This window comes from Mustela putorius, unplaced genomic scaffold (genome assembly GCF_011764305.1).
Source record: "Mustela putorius furo isolate JIRA1106 unplaced genomic scaffold, ASM1176430v1.1 tig00003909_pilon_pilon_pilon, whole genome shotgun sequence".
Taxonomy (NCBI): Eukaryota; Metazoa; Chordata; class Mammalia; order Carnivora; family Mustelidae; genus Mustela; species Mustela putorius.
Genome location: NW_025422057.1, coordinates 702,245 through 714,963, shown reverse-complemented (window position 1 = coordinate 714,963; position 12,719 = coordinate 702,245). Strand labels below are relative to the sequence as shown.

Below are 12,719 nucleotides of genomic sequence, written 5' to 3'. Positions count from 1 at the left end.
CGCGCTCACACCTGTCCACGGATACGTGTCCATGGACACGGGGCACCTGTAGTCCAGGAGGGCCCAGCGTGAGCACCCACTCACACGCGGGGCCGCTGCAAACCCAACGGCTGTGAACACGTGTGCACGGGCTTCTGCGAGGACGTGCGCTTTCACCTTCCGCAGGCAAACTCCTGGGTGTGGGGTGCCGGCTCCTCCGGGGCCCTGTTTAATGACCAAGCTGCTGTCCGTGCTTCAGACCCCGAGAGTTCAGTCCTTCTGTGTCCTTGCTAACCCCTGCCACGCCGGCCTTCTAAGCTGCAGGCGTTTTAGGCGGTGTGCGGTGGCTTCCCTGACTCACCAGTGAGTTCACCATCCCCTCATTCTTCATCAGCCACATGTCCTCTTTGGAGAAATGTCTGCTCAACTCTTTGCCCACTTTTTATGGGGGTGTTTCTCTTAGTACTAAGTTTTAAGAGGGTTTTATATTCTGGATACAAGACCTTGTCCATCACATGGTTTGCAAATATTTTCTACAGGCTCGTGCCTGGTCTTGGCACCCCCTGAATAGTGTCTTTTGAAGAGCGGGTCTCAGTTTGTCTCCCGAGAGCTGCGTGTAAGGAATCTTTGCTGAACACAAGGTCCCCGAGGTGTGTTTTCCTCCAGAAGCAGTCTCAGCTCTCACCTTCAGATCTCCCGTCCTCTTGGGCTGAATCTGGCGTCTGGTGTGAGGAATGCACTGAAGCCGTCTGGGTTTCCAGAGGCTCCAGCACCACTGCCATACACAGTGGCCTGTCTTCACTGAACTGCCTTTGCTCTTTTGTTGAAAGCGATCTTCTATTTCCGGATTCACTGTTATGTGCCACTGCTCTGCTCGTCTTACTTATACACTAAAACCACACGGCTTTGGTTCCTGTCACTTTATAATAAATCTTACAATCAGGTAGTGTTAGATCTCCAAGTCAGTCTTTCTTAAGTTCTGTTTGCTGTGCTACATCTTTTGCAGTTTCAAATGAATTAAATTTTTTTTTCAAATTTTTATGAAAAGCCTGCAGCTTCTTGGTCAGGATTACAGCAAGTCTTCTGGTCCATGAACATGGTATACCTCGCTATCTACTTAAGTCTTCTTCTCTCAGTGATGTTTTCTAGTTCTCAGGGCTAAATTTTCCCTCTTTTTGTCAAATTTCATTTTTATGCTATCCAGTGGTTTTGTTTTTGAATTTTTAATACCTGATCAATTGTTGTGAGTATATAGAAATATAAAATTAATTTTTTATATTGTTCTCGTGTCCTAAACTTTACGTTACCATTTTTGTAGATTGCATGAGAGTCTTTCTTCTTTTTCTTTTCTAAGAGCGCTCAAGTGTGCGAGCAGGTAGGACAGGGGCAGTGGGAGAAGAAAAGAGAATCTATTTTTTTTTAAAGACTTTTTTTGTTTATTTGACAGACAGACATCACAAGTAGGCAGAGAGGCAGGCAGAGAGAGCAGAGGAAGCAGCTCACTGCTGAGCAGAGAGCCCAATGCAGGGCTTGATCCCAGGATCCTGGGATCATGACCTGAGCCGAAGGCAGAGGCTTTAACCCACTGAGCCACCCAGGCACCCCAGAAAAGAGAATCTTAAATAGGCTTCTCACCCAGCATGGAGCCCAACTCAGGGCTCCATCTCATGACCCTGCGATCAGGATCAGAGCTGAAAATCAAGAGTCGGACGCTCAACCAACTAAGCCACCCAGGTGCCCCTGCATGAGATTTTCTACACAGATGATCATGCCCTCTGTACACAAAGACAGTTTTACTTCTTCCTTTCTAGACTGGGCATTTTTGGTTTCTTCCTCTTACTTACTGAGTTGACTACAACCCAAGTACAATTCAGAATGAAGGTGGGGGAAGGGGCCATCTTAGTGCTTTGCTTTCCCCACTAAGTGTGATGTGAGTCCTAGAGTTTCCACAGATGCAGTCTATCAGCTGGGAGAGCTTTCCTTCTGGTAATAGTTTGCTGAGAGTCTTCCCCACCCAGTCAGGAATGAGTGTTGGGTTTTGTCTACTGAGGTGATCATATTTTTAAGGTGATTTTTAAGAAAATATGGTGAGCCAAATTGATTGATTTTTGAAAGTTACAACAATCCCAGGATAACCCCAACTTGGCATTGATGTGTTATGTTTTCTACATATTTTTTACATATTTTTACATACTTTCCATATTATTCTTTTTTACATATTATTGGATTTAATTCGCTGAAGTTTTATTTAGAACTTCTGCATCTGTGCTCATGAATCTGCAGGTTTTGTTTTGGTATCACAGTCATGCTAGCCTTACAGATGGGGATGGGTTCTCTCCTTCTCAATTTTCTAGAAGACTCTGTGTTGAATTGGTGTTATGTTCTCCTTAAATGTTTGCTAGGAATCACCAGTAAAACAGTCTGGCTCTGATGTTTTCTTTGTAGAAAGACTTACTAAAAATTCCATTTCTTTAACAGATGAAGGGCTGTTCAGGTAATCTATTTCTTTTTGAATGAGTTTTGGTTGTTTGTGTCCGTCGAGGAATTGTTCTATATCGTCACAAAGTTGCTCAGAATATTCCCTTTTATCCTTTTAATACGCGTAGGCTCCCTGGTGATGCTACAACTCTTATTTCAGATACTGAGCATTTATGTCCTTTTCTTCCCCTGATCAGTCTGGACAGAAGTGTAGGAACTTTTTTATCTCAAATAACAACCTGTGGTTTTATTGATTTTACCTTTTATTTTTATGTCTCTGATTTCACTGATCGCTGCTTAGATCTTCAGTCCCCTTTTTTCTGCTCACTTGCATTTGGCTCTTCTCTTTCCTTACAATGAAGGCTAAGGTTGTTAGTCTGGGATCTTCTTTCGTCGTGTGGTTATACAGCACTACAAATTTTCCCCTAAGCACTGCAATTAGAGACGTCATGAAATTTCTGAGTTTTTTTCCGCCTTCAGTTCAGAAATACTTTCGCTTTTGATTTGTTCTCTGGCTCATAGTTATTCTGATGGACGCTATTTACTTTCCAAATATTTGGGTATTTCAGCCATAGCTTTCTGGTGTTTTTAATTGAGGTAAAATTCATATGACATAAAACCACCGTTTGGAAGTGTACAACGCAGTGGCCCTTAGTGCTCTCACCGCCTTGTGCAGCCTCACCCTCATGGTTCGTCCTCCCAAAAGGGAACCCCCACCCCACTCAACAGCCTTGTCTTCAGCCCCTCCCCGGCCCCTCCCCGACAACCACTAATCAGCTTTCTGTATCTATGGACTTAAATCTTTTCTTATGTTGCTTTTCGATTTCTACTTTAATCGCATCCTGGTCTTGACCCACACACTGTTCTCAAGAGTGACTTCTGACTCACTTGTACCCTTGTCCTGTCCCTGTTCTCGTCCTTGAATTCTGACATCCGCGCCGGTTCCCGGTCCGTCCGGACGCCTGTTCCGCATGTTGGGAAGCGTATTTTCCCTGCTTTCTGGCGTGGTGCTTCTCACTGGTTGCCAGACATTGCGTGTCCTCGTCTTCTGTTAGGCACACTTGAGAAGCTGGTTTGCCTTCGCTCCGGGACAGCCGTCGGCAGACACTGTGGCCCTCCCGGGTCTCCGTGCAGCTGACCCAGGGCGGAGCTCGTCCTGGACCGATCACCCCCAGCTGAGACAAGACCTTCCGTCTGCTTGGCGCAGTGCCTGGGGTCACGAGGTTGTCCCGTCTGGCTGGCGGGAGCAGGTGCTGCTCCAAGCCTGCGTGGGGGCCCACCACCTTCCTGAGGGCCCCCTGCGTCCGTGGTGAGGGTGGGCCGGGGTGGGGCCACCTGTGCTCAGGGACGGCGCTGCCCATGTGGGCATCTAGCGTGTTGAAAATCTGTTTCACATTTTTGTCTACTCGGAAGGGAGTAGACATTTTTGTTATTTCGGAAGGGAGGGCGAATCTTGCTGCGATGCTGCGTCCCGGCCAGACTGCAAGGAAGCAGGCTGCCTTTTAGGGCAAGTGCGGGGGTATCTGTGTGCGCCGAGGGGTGCTCAGGGCTCCGGGGAGGGACCGGGACCCAGACTCACCTCCTGGGAGGACAGTAAGCCCCGCACGCTGAGAAACAGCGCCTCTGCCTCGGCCACGGCGCTCTGGACCAAGTCGTAGGCCTCCAGGTGATACGCCGTCCGCCGGGCTTCCTCTCTCTCGTGCCGGGCGCATAATCTTTAGAAGATGGAAGAGTGGGTTTGGAGCCAGAACCTTCAGCATTATTCCATCAACACTAACAAACTGCAGTGTCTGATTTTAAATAATTACATCGTATCTTTATGAGTACTTCAAATTTTATGACTGGATGTTCTATATGTAAAGATATCGTCACTGTATCTTGGCCCCAAAATGCGTATGCACTTTATTCTATTTTTGTAAAATTAAATCTATCCAACGAACCAACGCCAGGACGTAAATTGTGCTGATTTAACTGCCCTGTTTTCCTCTCCGTGCCTTCCTGCATTTTTTAAAGTTCGACAAGGACCCCATATCGATTCTGTAATCACAGGATCAACGTTACACCCCATATGTCCAGGTGGCTTTTTCCTCATAAAGGCTGTTTTTAACACCTTTGACACAAGATTTGCTTGTTGCGCTTCGAAATGCCTGTGCGCACCCCAAGCAGGTGGGCAGCCCGGGGCCGGGGGGCCGGAGGGGAGTTGGGAGACGGGCCGTGCGCTGAGGCTCGGCCTCCTTCCTCTGTCTCTGGGTCAGCCCCTGCCCTCGAAGCCAGTGGGGACTTCGAGAGGTCGCACGGGGGAGGCTGACGCGGGCTGCTGCCGGGCCAGCGAGGGCGAGCATGTCCAGGGGCACACAGGGCCGACGTGTGTGTGCCTGTGAGTGACCACAGGTAATGGGCACACATGGGTGTGATGTGTGTCTGCGCGAGCGTGAGCAGAGTGTGAACGAGGTGGGGGTGGGTGTGTGGAGCTCGCTGTGTCTGCTGAGACGCCGCGGGGGGCGGTGGAGGGGACACCGAGGGGGCGGGACAAGAGTGTGGACGCCCCCACCCCCCATGCCGCTGTCCTGGAGGGATGTGCAGCTGGCCCCAGGGCCAGGAGGACGCTCTGCTAGGACACAAGGGGGCTGGGGAGTCCTGAGCCAGGAACGGGGTCAGGCCATGGGACAGGGGGGCAGGGGCTCAGGGACAGACCCCAGCCCCCCACCCCAGGGGCCCCCGCACCTCTTTATCTTTGCGCGCTCTAGTTTTATGTCCACACACTTCTCTTTGTAGCCGCAGGCGGTCAGCTTTTTCTCAATCTCCGTCAAACGATCGTGCAGCTCGGTCAGCAGGAGCAAGCATTCGGGAGGCTCAGAGCCAGCGAGGTCCTCGACGGCCCTGACCCGGAGGCTCACACATCTGTGGGCGGCAGGACCGTCCCACGTGGCCACCGCGGTCCGGCCTGCGTCACCCCGACACGGAGCGCGCTGCCCATGGACCAGAAAGCACGCGGGCCACGTGCTTCCACCACGAGACTGTCCTGCCCCGGCACCGTTCTCCTGTGGCGCAGGCGCAGATCCCACGCGGGAACCCGGGGTGACGTGCGGGTGCCGCCGGCCGGAGCCCCGGGAGCCCGAGCCCCTCCGACGGAGAACCCAGAACTGAGCAAACACAAGGTGGAAACAAGGGGAAACCGTGAGGACAGCCTCGGCCGCTACTTCGTTAAGGTCAGCGGGAGGCGATGCACAAGTCTGACCGCGGGGAAGGTGGGCCTGGGCATGGGCGGGGACAGACCTGTGACAAAGACTGTGACGTCACAGGAAAAGAGTCCAGAAACAGACACACCAACACGACCCAAAACCCAGAGTTCGCAATTTTCTGGAAGAATACAAAGTGCCACAAAGAGGCCAAACATCCGAAGGACCCCTAAGCCCGGGAGGCAAGTGTCGGTCTCTGAAGCTCTTTACCCAAAGCGCCTGCCACTGACCCAGACAGGACAGACCCCACGGAGGCACATGCTCGCGGGACGAAGGTCACACCATCACGGGGGGCGGGGGAGGAGAAAACCCCGCGGCCAGGCCCCTGCTGGGACTGTGCCTGCCCCTCACCCCACGGGGGTCCACGCGCACCTGGGGGAGCTCAGACGTGTCCCCAGAGAATGTAGGAACCAAATGAGCCACCTGCGTCCTTGTCTCGAGAAAAAGGCACGTTGGAAAGGAAGAGACACTGTCTCTGGGAGCCAGAAGGCTGATGGTCAGGCTCTAGCGACCTCCCCGGACCCCTGCCCCCCGGGGCCATGGGCTGTGGACAAGGGTCCCCAGGTGGAAGGCTCCGCTTCGGAGAAGGCCAGCTGGGTCGGGGGTGTTGTGTGACTCTCTGCACCTCAGAGGTCTGGGAAGTCGCGTGAGGACAGGCAGCCCCGACCTCGTGTGAATTCAGTTTTCCTCGCAGAGAACTACCTGGCTTCCAGGTCTGTGCTCATAAACTCCAGGACAGGCGCTCGGTTCGGTCTCTCCCTCTGCAGGTCCCTGAAGACGTCGATGAGTCTCTGGAACTCCTGGCAGGCCTGAGGAGGATGGCGACGTCCGCGGGTGGCTCCGGGCCAGGGGGACCCACCACCCCCCACGAGCGCCCGGCGGCCCTACCGTCACTTTGCCGCCTTCGCCTCCCTTGGCCAGGAGCGCGTCTGCCAGGGTCAGCGCGGAACTGTGCCAGAACTCCTCGTCCCCGCCCAGGCGCCGGGCCTTCTCCACCAGCTTCAGGGCGCGCGCGTGGTTTCTCTCCTTGTTCGCCAGCTGCGCTAGAAGGTGCAGGCACTTGGCTTCCGCGCAAGGGTCACCAAGCTCCTGAAACAGACACGTGTGAGCAGAGTCGGCGGGAGCCGGACGGCGTGACCGCAGCTCCGGGCACCAGGCCTCGCCCCACACAGTGGCCACTGGGCGGCTCCCTCTGAAGGGCCCGGGGCTGGGGGGGCTTGAGACCTGTGCATGTGCTAATGTCCACTTCCAGGGTCCCCGAGCCCTCCCTTGGCAGCAGTCCCCAGTGCGCTCCTAGGAGCCGCCGTCCAGACGCTGGCCACAGACGGCGGACATTTGCACCCACGCCAGCCGTGGCTGCCTCATCCCCTGTCCGTCACACACGGTGCAGGGAGCCTGGGCATGCGGTGCGGGTGCTGTCGGCCTCTGAACCCTACCCGGGCAGGAGGATGCTGGGCGCTCAGGCGGGAAGGGCAGGAGTCCGTGGTGGCCAGTTCCGGACAGAGCAGCGAGCGTACAGCTCGAAGACACTGAAGTGGGGCCTGCTGGGCCTGGGGCCCGTGCTCCCAACAGCCAAGGCCCCAGAAGCCAGGGCAGGCTGGAGGCGAGGCGAGCCAGGCGCTCACAGGAGGCAGACATGCTGGTGGGGATGGTGGGGGTGGTGGGGGCAGCCGCAGCAGAGAGGCGGATGGCGGACTGCTGTGGAGGGTCGCAGGGGCTGGGGCGGGCAGACGCCCCAGGGAGACATCGCCAGGCGCCGACCGCTATGGCCCCACGGAGATGCGATTCAGGGCAGGAAGGAAAAGCCCGCGGGCAAGGCGCCGGCCATGTGTGTGGGACACGGGACAGAAGGCTCAGGAGGGGGCAGAGTGGCGTCTGGAGGAGCAAAGGTGCCCCAGCCACCACCTGGGCACGACATCCCCAGGAGCTCTCCGACGGCCGGCTCCTCAGCCCGCGGGTCTCAGAAGAGGCCGCTGCCAGCAGAGTGCAGCCTCTCGGTCCCACCCGGACGCTCCCCGTTCTGCCCCCGCCTCGCCCCTCTGCTGTCTGGCCCGCACGCAGCCATCTGAGCTGGACAAGCACCCTGCCCACGGCCTGAATCTCCAACGGCCCTGAATTCTGTGCTGTTAAGGTCCTTCTCTCTCTGGAGTCCTTTAAAACCCGTGACAGCCCGTCTGGTCCTGTAGCTTTGCCTTGCCCCCCAGTGAATGCGGTTCTCCGAGCCGGACACTGATCGAACCGCCTGTCCCAGGCACCCCCTTCTCCCCAGGTAAGGGCGCACACACGGGCAACCTTTCTCACGGGGGACGGAGCTCAGGAGGACACAGCTGGGGCTTTGGGGCCTCCAGCTGCGGGCACTAGACACCAATCATGGGGGCACCTGAACCCATGTGCCCGCCGGGGCAGGGCAGGTCCAAGGAGCACAGCAGACGGGGGTGACGGGGGACTGGGAGCCAAGGTCTGAACAGCCAGGCTGGAGTGCAAGCCTCTCGGGGGCTCAGAAGACCTCAGGCTTCCAGCGAGGCCCCCCGAGAGACCACGGACACCTGGGCTGGGCCCACAGCGAGGAGCCCTCCTATCTCTCAGCCGCTGCACACGACATCAGGAAACACCCGGGGGTCAGACCTGCAGCCGCCGCAGGAAGTGAGGACTTCAGCAAACTCTCCATGGACAGAACGAAAACCAAAGAAACCACAGGCCAAGGGCAGAGACTTAGATCCGAGTCCAGGATGGACATTGCAGAACGGCGAGAGGCCAGCCACCTTCCGAGCAGACACCTGCGTCCCAGAGAGCCGTTGTGCGCAGGCGCCCCCCGCACTGACCCGGGGCATGGTGGCCCCTCACCTGGAAGGCCAGGCAGGCCTCCGCCAGCAGCAGCCTCGCGGGCTGGTACAGGTCCATCTCCAGCAGCACGTCGGCTTTGAGCATCCACAGCTGGGGGAAGGACGTCCCTTCCAGGCCCCTCCCGGTGTCTCCGTTCACCGTCAGGAGCTGGAAGATGGGGCGGCAGGTCTGCGCCGGAGGCTGAGGAAGCTCCCGCCGTCCATGCTTCCCCCAGGCCTGGCCCCCGACCTCTGCAGCGAGCCGTCTCCTGGGACAGCGTCTCTTCTCACCCGCCAGCCCACCCCCGGGGGTGTCAGAGCAGGTCCTGCGCTGCCCCTGCTCCGGCCGCTGCCCTGCGCCCTGGGGCCCGGGTCTCCGGTACCAGGCGGCACCCGGACCGGCATGTGAGGTGTCAGTGAGCCCCTGAATTCCTCAAGACACATGGGGGCCTGGCACGTTCCTACCGCGCCTCCCAGATGGTTGACGCCCGCGGCTCGAGGACGGAGGCCCAAGGCTGGCGGCCCCGGGGTGACAGGTGTTCGGAGCGTGGTGGCCTGACGGCTGCTTTTCTTGAGGTGTGAGCCGACACCAGTGATCTCGCCGTGTGGGCAGTGGTCAGACCTCTGGGGCAACTCTCCAAGTGCCCCGGCCTCGGCCACCCTTCCTGGGAATCCCTCTGTGCTGCCCCTGCCTGTCTTCTCTGAATCCTGCCCAAGCCCCTGGTGGGTGCACTCGGAGGTGATCTGTAGCCTCGATCTCCCCAGAGACACCCAGGGCGCACGGGGAGGGGACACACCCCGGCTTTCCCGGGAACCCGACATGAGGGTCTGTACACAGCTCGCGGTGAAGGCTTGTCCCACTAGGGGCCGAGCTGTGGCTCGGGGACACGGTGCTGCTGGCGGAGCGAGGGTACCTTGTCTTGGGCCACGAGGGGCTTCGTCTCCGGGGGCGGCACTGCAGTTACGGGCTCAGCCGGCGTCAGCACACTGTCGTCTAAGACTGCTTCCTTATTCTTCTCCTTTCTCAAGGCAATTTCCTTCCTGCAGCTAATGTAAGTAACCCAGGTGACATGCCCAAGAAATGCCACGGCCAAGAAGCAAGTGTCTGGAAATGTCCAATGTCATTAGTGATCCAGAAATGCAAATTAAAACAGCCACCGGTCACTCGCGTGTTCACAGAGATGACACAAAACTCCCACGACTGCCCCCAGAGCTGCCCCTGACACCCCCCCAGGTCAAGCGTCGTCCCCCCGGCTGCGTGTGATGCAGGATGGGCCTGGGGTTGGAGAGGACACGGCCGGGAGCAGCTCCGTGTTGGCCAAACCCTTCCTTGTTTGCAGGCGAGCTCGCGTCCCCTGGGCAGGTCGGGACCGCGGGGTTCGGGGGCGCACCTCGCCTGCTCCAGATCGTAGATGTACGTCCGCCCGGCCTGCTCCTCGTGGTGAGTAGCTGCTTCTCTCAATTTCAAGTCGGAACAAGCAAGGGCAAGTCTAGGGGAAGGGGCGACAGAGCAAGCACAGGGTCACCCGGGACGTGTGGGTAAGGGCCAGGCTGCCCTGGGCTCAGTGCGCCTCCTAAAAACTGGTAAACGAGAACAGAATGGATCATTTAGTGATGTTTTCAGTAATATTCAGAGGTAAGCAAAATGACACACGTGCCTCTTGCGAACTTCAGGCGGCAAGAATGTTCACACGCACTCACACACCGGACTCCGTCCGGACGCCCCGTCTAGGTCACCCTCACAGGGAAAAATAAGGCTCACGGGCGGGGCCCTGAGCTCCGCGACACGGGCAAGGTCTGCTTCGGTTCTGGTGCGAGACGGTGTCGCGGGTTTCCAGCTCACAGAAGAGCTGCCCGAGCACTGCAGAGCCCGACTGTACGTCCCTCGCAGAGCCCTGGGCGCAAGCGCTCACCGCCCCTGCCTCACGGCTGCTCTCCCTGCCCCCCGCCACCCGGTAAATATTGCTTCTGCTGACTGGGGAGCAGGCCCCACAGCGGCCCTGCATTCTAATACGCCAGCGTACGTTTCCTTAGAACAACGATCTTCCCTTAAGAACCCAGTAGAAATTTTAAAACAAAAAGAGTATTTTCATGATCGAGTATGCTGATTTATTTGGTTTTACAAATCCCCGGGCTATTACTTATGGAATTAGCCAACCACAGAATTAGTATTCGGAAATGCTGCTTCTCTTACATTGCTTTGGAGTATTCCCCTTCAGCCTCCCAAGTGTCCCCCAGTTTCCCTGAACGTGCATCAGCCGTACTGACCGCAGGTGGTAGAGGTCTCCGAGGCTCTTGCTGTCCACCACAGCGGCCGCGACGGCTGCCCCCAGCTGCAGGAGCGGGACGGTGAGCTCGCGAAGGGACAGCTTCTGCAGGGCTCTGACCAAGTGGTCCAGATAGTACAGAGTGTACGTCTACGCAAACACACAGCAGGCGTGTAAGGTCAAGCACCGGAGGGACGGCAGGCCGCCAGCTCACCAGGTCTCGCGTCGGCGGCCCCGCCCTTCCCCACGCCACGCACAGGTCCCGACGCACACGGGGACGGAGCCGTGTCTGCTGAGTGAAGGGGCGCGGTGCCCTCCGCCCTACCTTCCTCACGCTTAGCTTTCATCTCGTCGTGCGCGGTCACCCGTAACCGTCCACACCCAATACAGTTAAAAGTCCTCACAACAAACAGCCCATTCACATGTTCACTCAAATGAATGTTTCTGTTAGATTTCCGCCACTAGAAACTGCTGATCCATTGAAAACCGAGTCTCTCTATGGACACATATAACTGCCTTAAAACCGAGTACAGGTAGAGAACATCTCGGATCGTGAAGACAGACTGGGCTTGACATAACTATTACTCTGGGGTGGAAAATTCAAGAAGCTGGACCAAGCGCAGGTCACTGGGTGGTGCTGGGCAGTTACTGGGCCAGAAGACAACGGGGTCTCAGGAAGTGAGCCACATCGGGGTGCACTCGTCCGGGGGGGTTTCTGAGGACTCACGAGCCGGCTGGAGGCTGGTAGCGCTTCTGGGTTTTGTTTGCTTGTTTGGAGTTTTTCCTGTGCGGGGGGACAAGCAGCCGCGTGGAGGGTCCACCGCAAGCCTCGCACCCGGCTGGGTCCCCAAAGGCCTGCACCTTACGGTCAGGGTGATCTACACACAAAGCAGCCGTCTCAGGGACTTCCCAAAAACCAGTGGCTTTGGGCGACCAGGAGAACATGCGTTTTCTTTGAGAGATTAATACCGATAACCCTGGTGAGGCTGGTCGGGAAGCAGGGTGGGAAGGCTCGCATCCTACAGAGCCTACGGACACTCCAAGATCATGAAAGGACATTAGGAACATTATTTTACAAACGTGTAATTTTACGTTACGTGGAAATACCCTAGAAAAACACAATCCACCAAATTATAAGAGAAACAGAAAATCAGAAAAGCTCTTGAACTACAAAGAAAACTGAATCGTAACTTATGACTTTCCCACAAAGAAGAAAAGGTCCAGAAGTTCCCACCAGGGGACTCTCCCAGATTTAAGGCAGAACGAACAAATAATCTTCTACAAACCTCCCCAAGAATCAAGAAAAATAAAGATGGACGACCGTCCGCGGCGGCGACCCACGTGGCCTGGCCCCACGCACTCCGCATGCCCCAGGCCAGCAAAGATTGTCTCAAGTCACAGGGAAGATGGAAGAAAGGGCACTGTCACCACCGCCAGGAAGAGTGACTTATGGTTTTGTCCTGTTCTCAGGCCCCCAGGCTGGCGTCGCGCCGTTTCTTGTGCGAACCGTTACACCCGTGCCTTGACCGAACTCCTTAGGCTTGACCGATGGCCTCCAACACACGGGGCAGCCGCGCTCCTGTCGGCCTCCCCGTACCTACGGGAATCGGGGATGTGCTCTTACTTAGCACGGAGGCGGCGAGTGCCTCTCCACCGCACCCCATTCCCACAACCGCAGACAACTATGCTAAGAGCCGCGGCACTGAGAAGTGGCCGCCCCAGCAGCGGGAGGTGTCCCCACCTGGAACACCGCTGGGCCACTGAGGCCCAAGTCCTTGACCGCTTTTCCTGTGGTGGTGTATGAGTGACCCACAAGGACACGGACCCTCTGCTGGCACCGAGCTCCAACAACCCTTGCGACCTCAAGACCCAGGAGGCATTCCGAGCAGCTAAGTTTGTCTCCGTGAGGTGACTCCAGGCGGCCCCCGGACAGC

The 12,719-nt window shown here is 56.8% G+C and overlaps 1 protein-coding gene across 7 annotated transcripts in view; it reads right to left on the bottom strand.

The window, feature by feature from the left end:
• CFAP46 (cilia and flagella associated protein 46) overlaps positions 1–12,719 on the bottom strand; it is an 88,879-nt gene that overhangs the window by 21,575 nt on the left and 54,585 nt on the right. For 6 of the 7 annotated variants that reach the window (XM_045068471.1, XM_045068473.1, XM_045068472.1 and 3 more), the window contains exons 32-39: positions 10,787–10,935; positions 9,910–10,008; positions 9,433–9,565; positions 8,541–8,687; positions 6,585–6,785; positions 6,399–6,505; positions 5,182–5,358; positions 4,037–4,172 (exon numbers count right to left, since the gene is read on the bottom strand). In XM_045068471.1, the coding sequence (XP_044924406.1) occupies positions 4,037–4,172; positions 5,182–5,358; positions 6,399–6,505; positions 6,585–6,785; positions 8,541–8,687; positions 9,433–9,565; positions 9,910–10,008; positions 10,787–10,935 (1,149 nt within the window). The remainder of the gene's footprint in view (positions 1–4,036; positions 4,173–5,181; positions 5,359–6,398; positions 6,506–6,584; positions 6,786–8,540; positions 8,688–9,432; positions 9,566–9,909; positions 10,009–10,786; positions 10,936–12,719) is intronic. The other variant, XM_045068475.1, reaches the window with a different exon arrangement.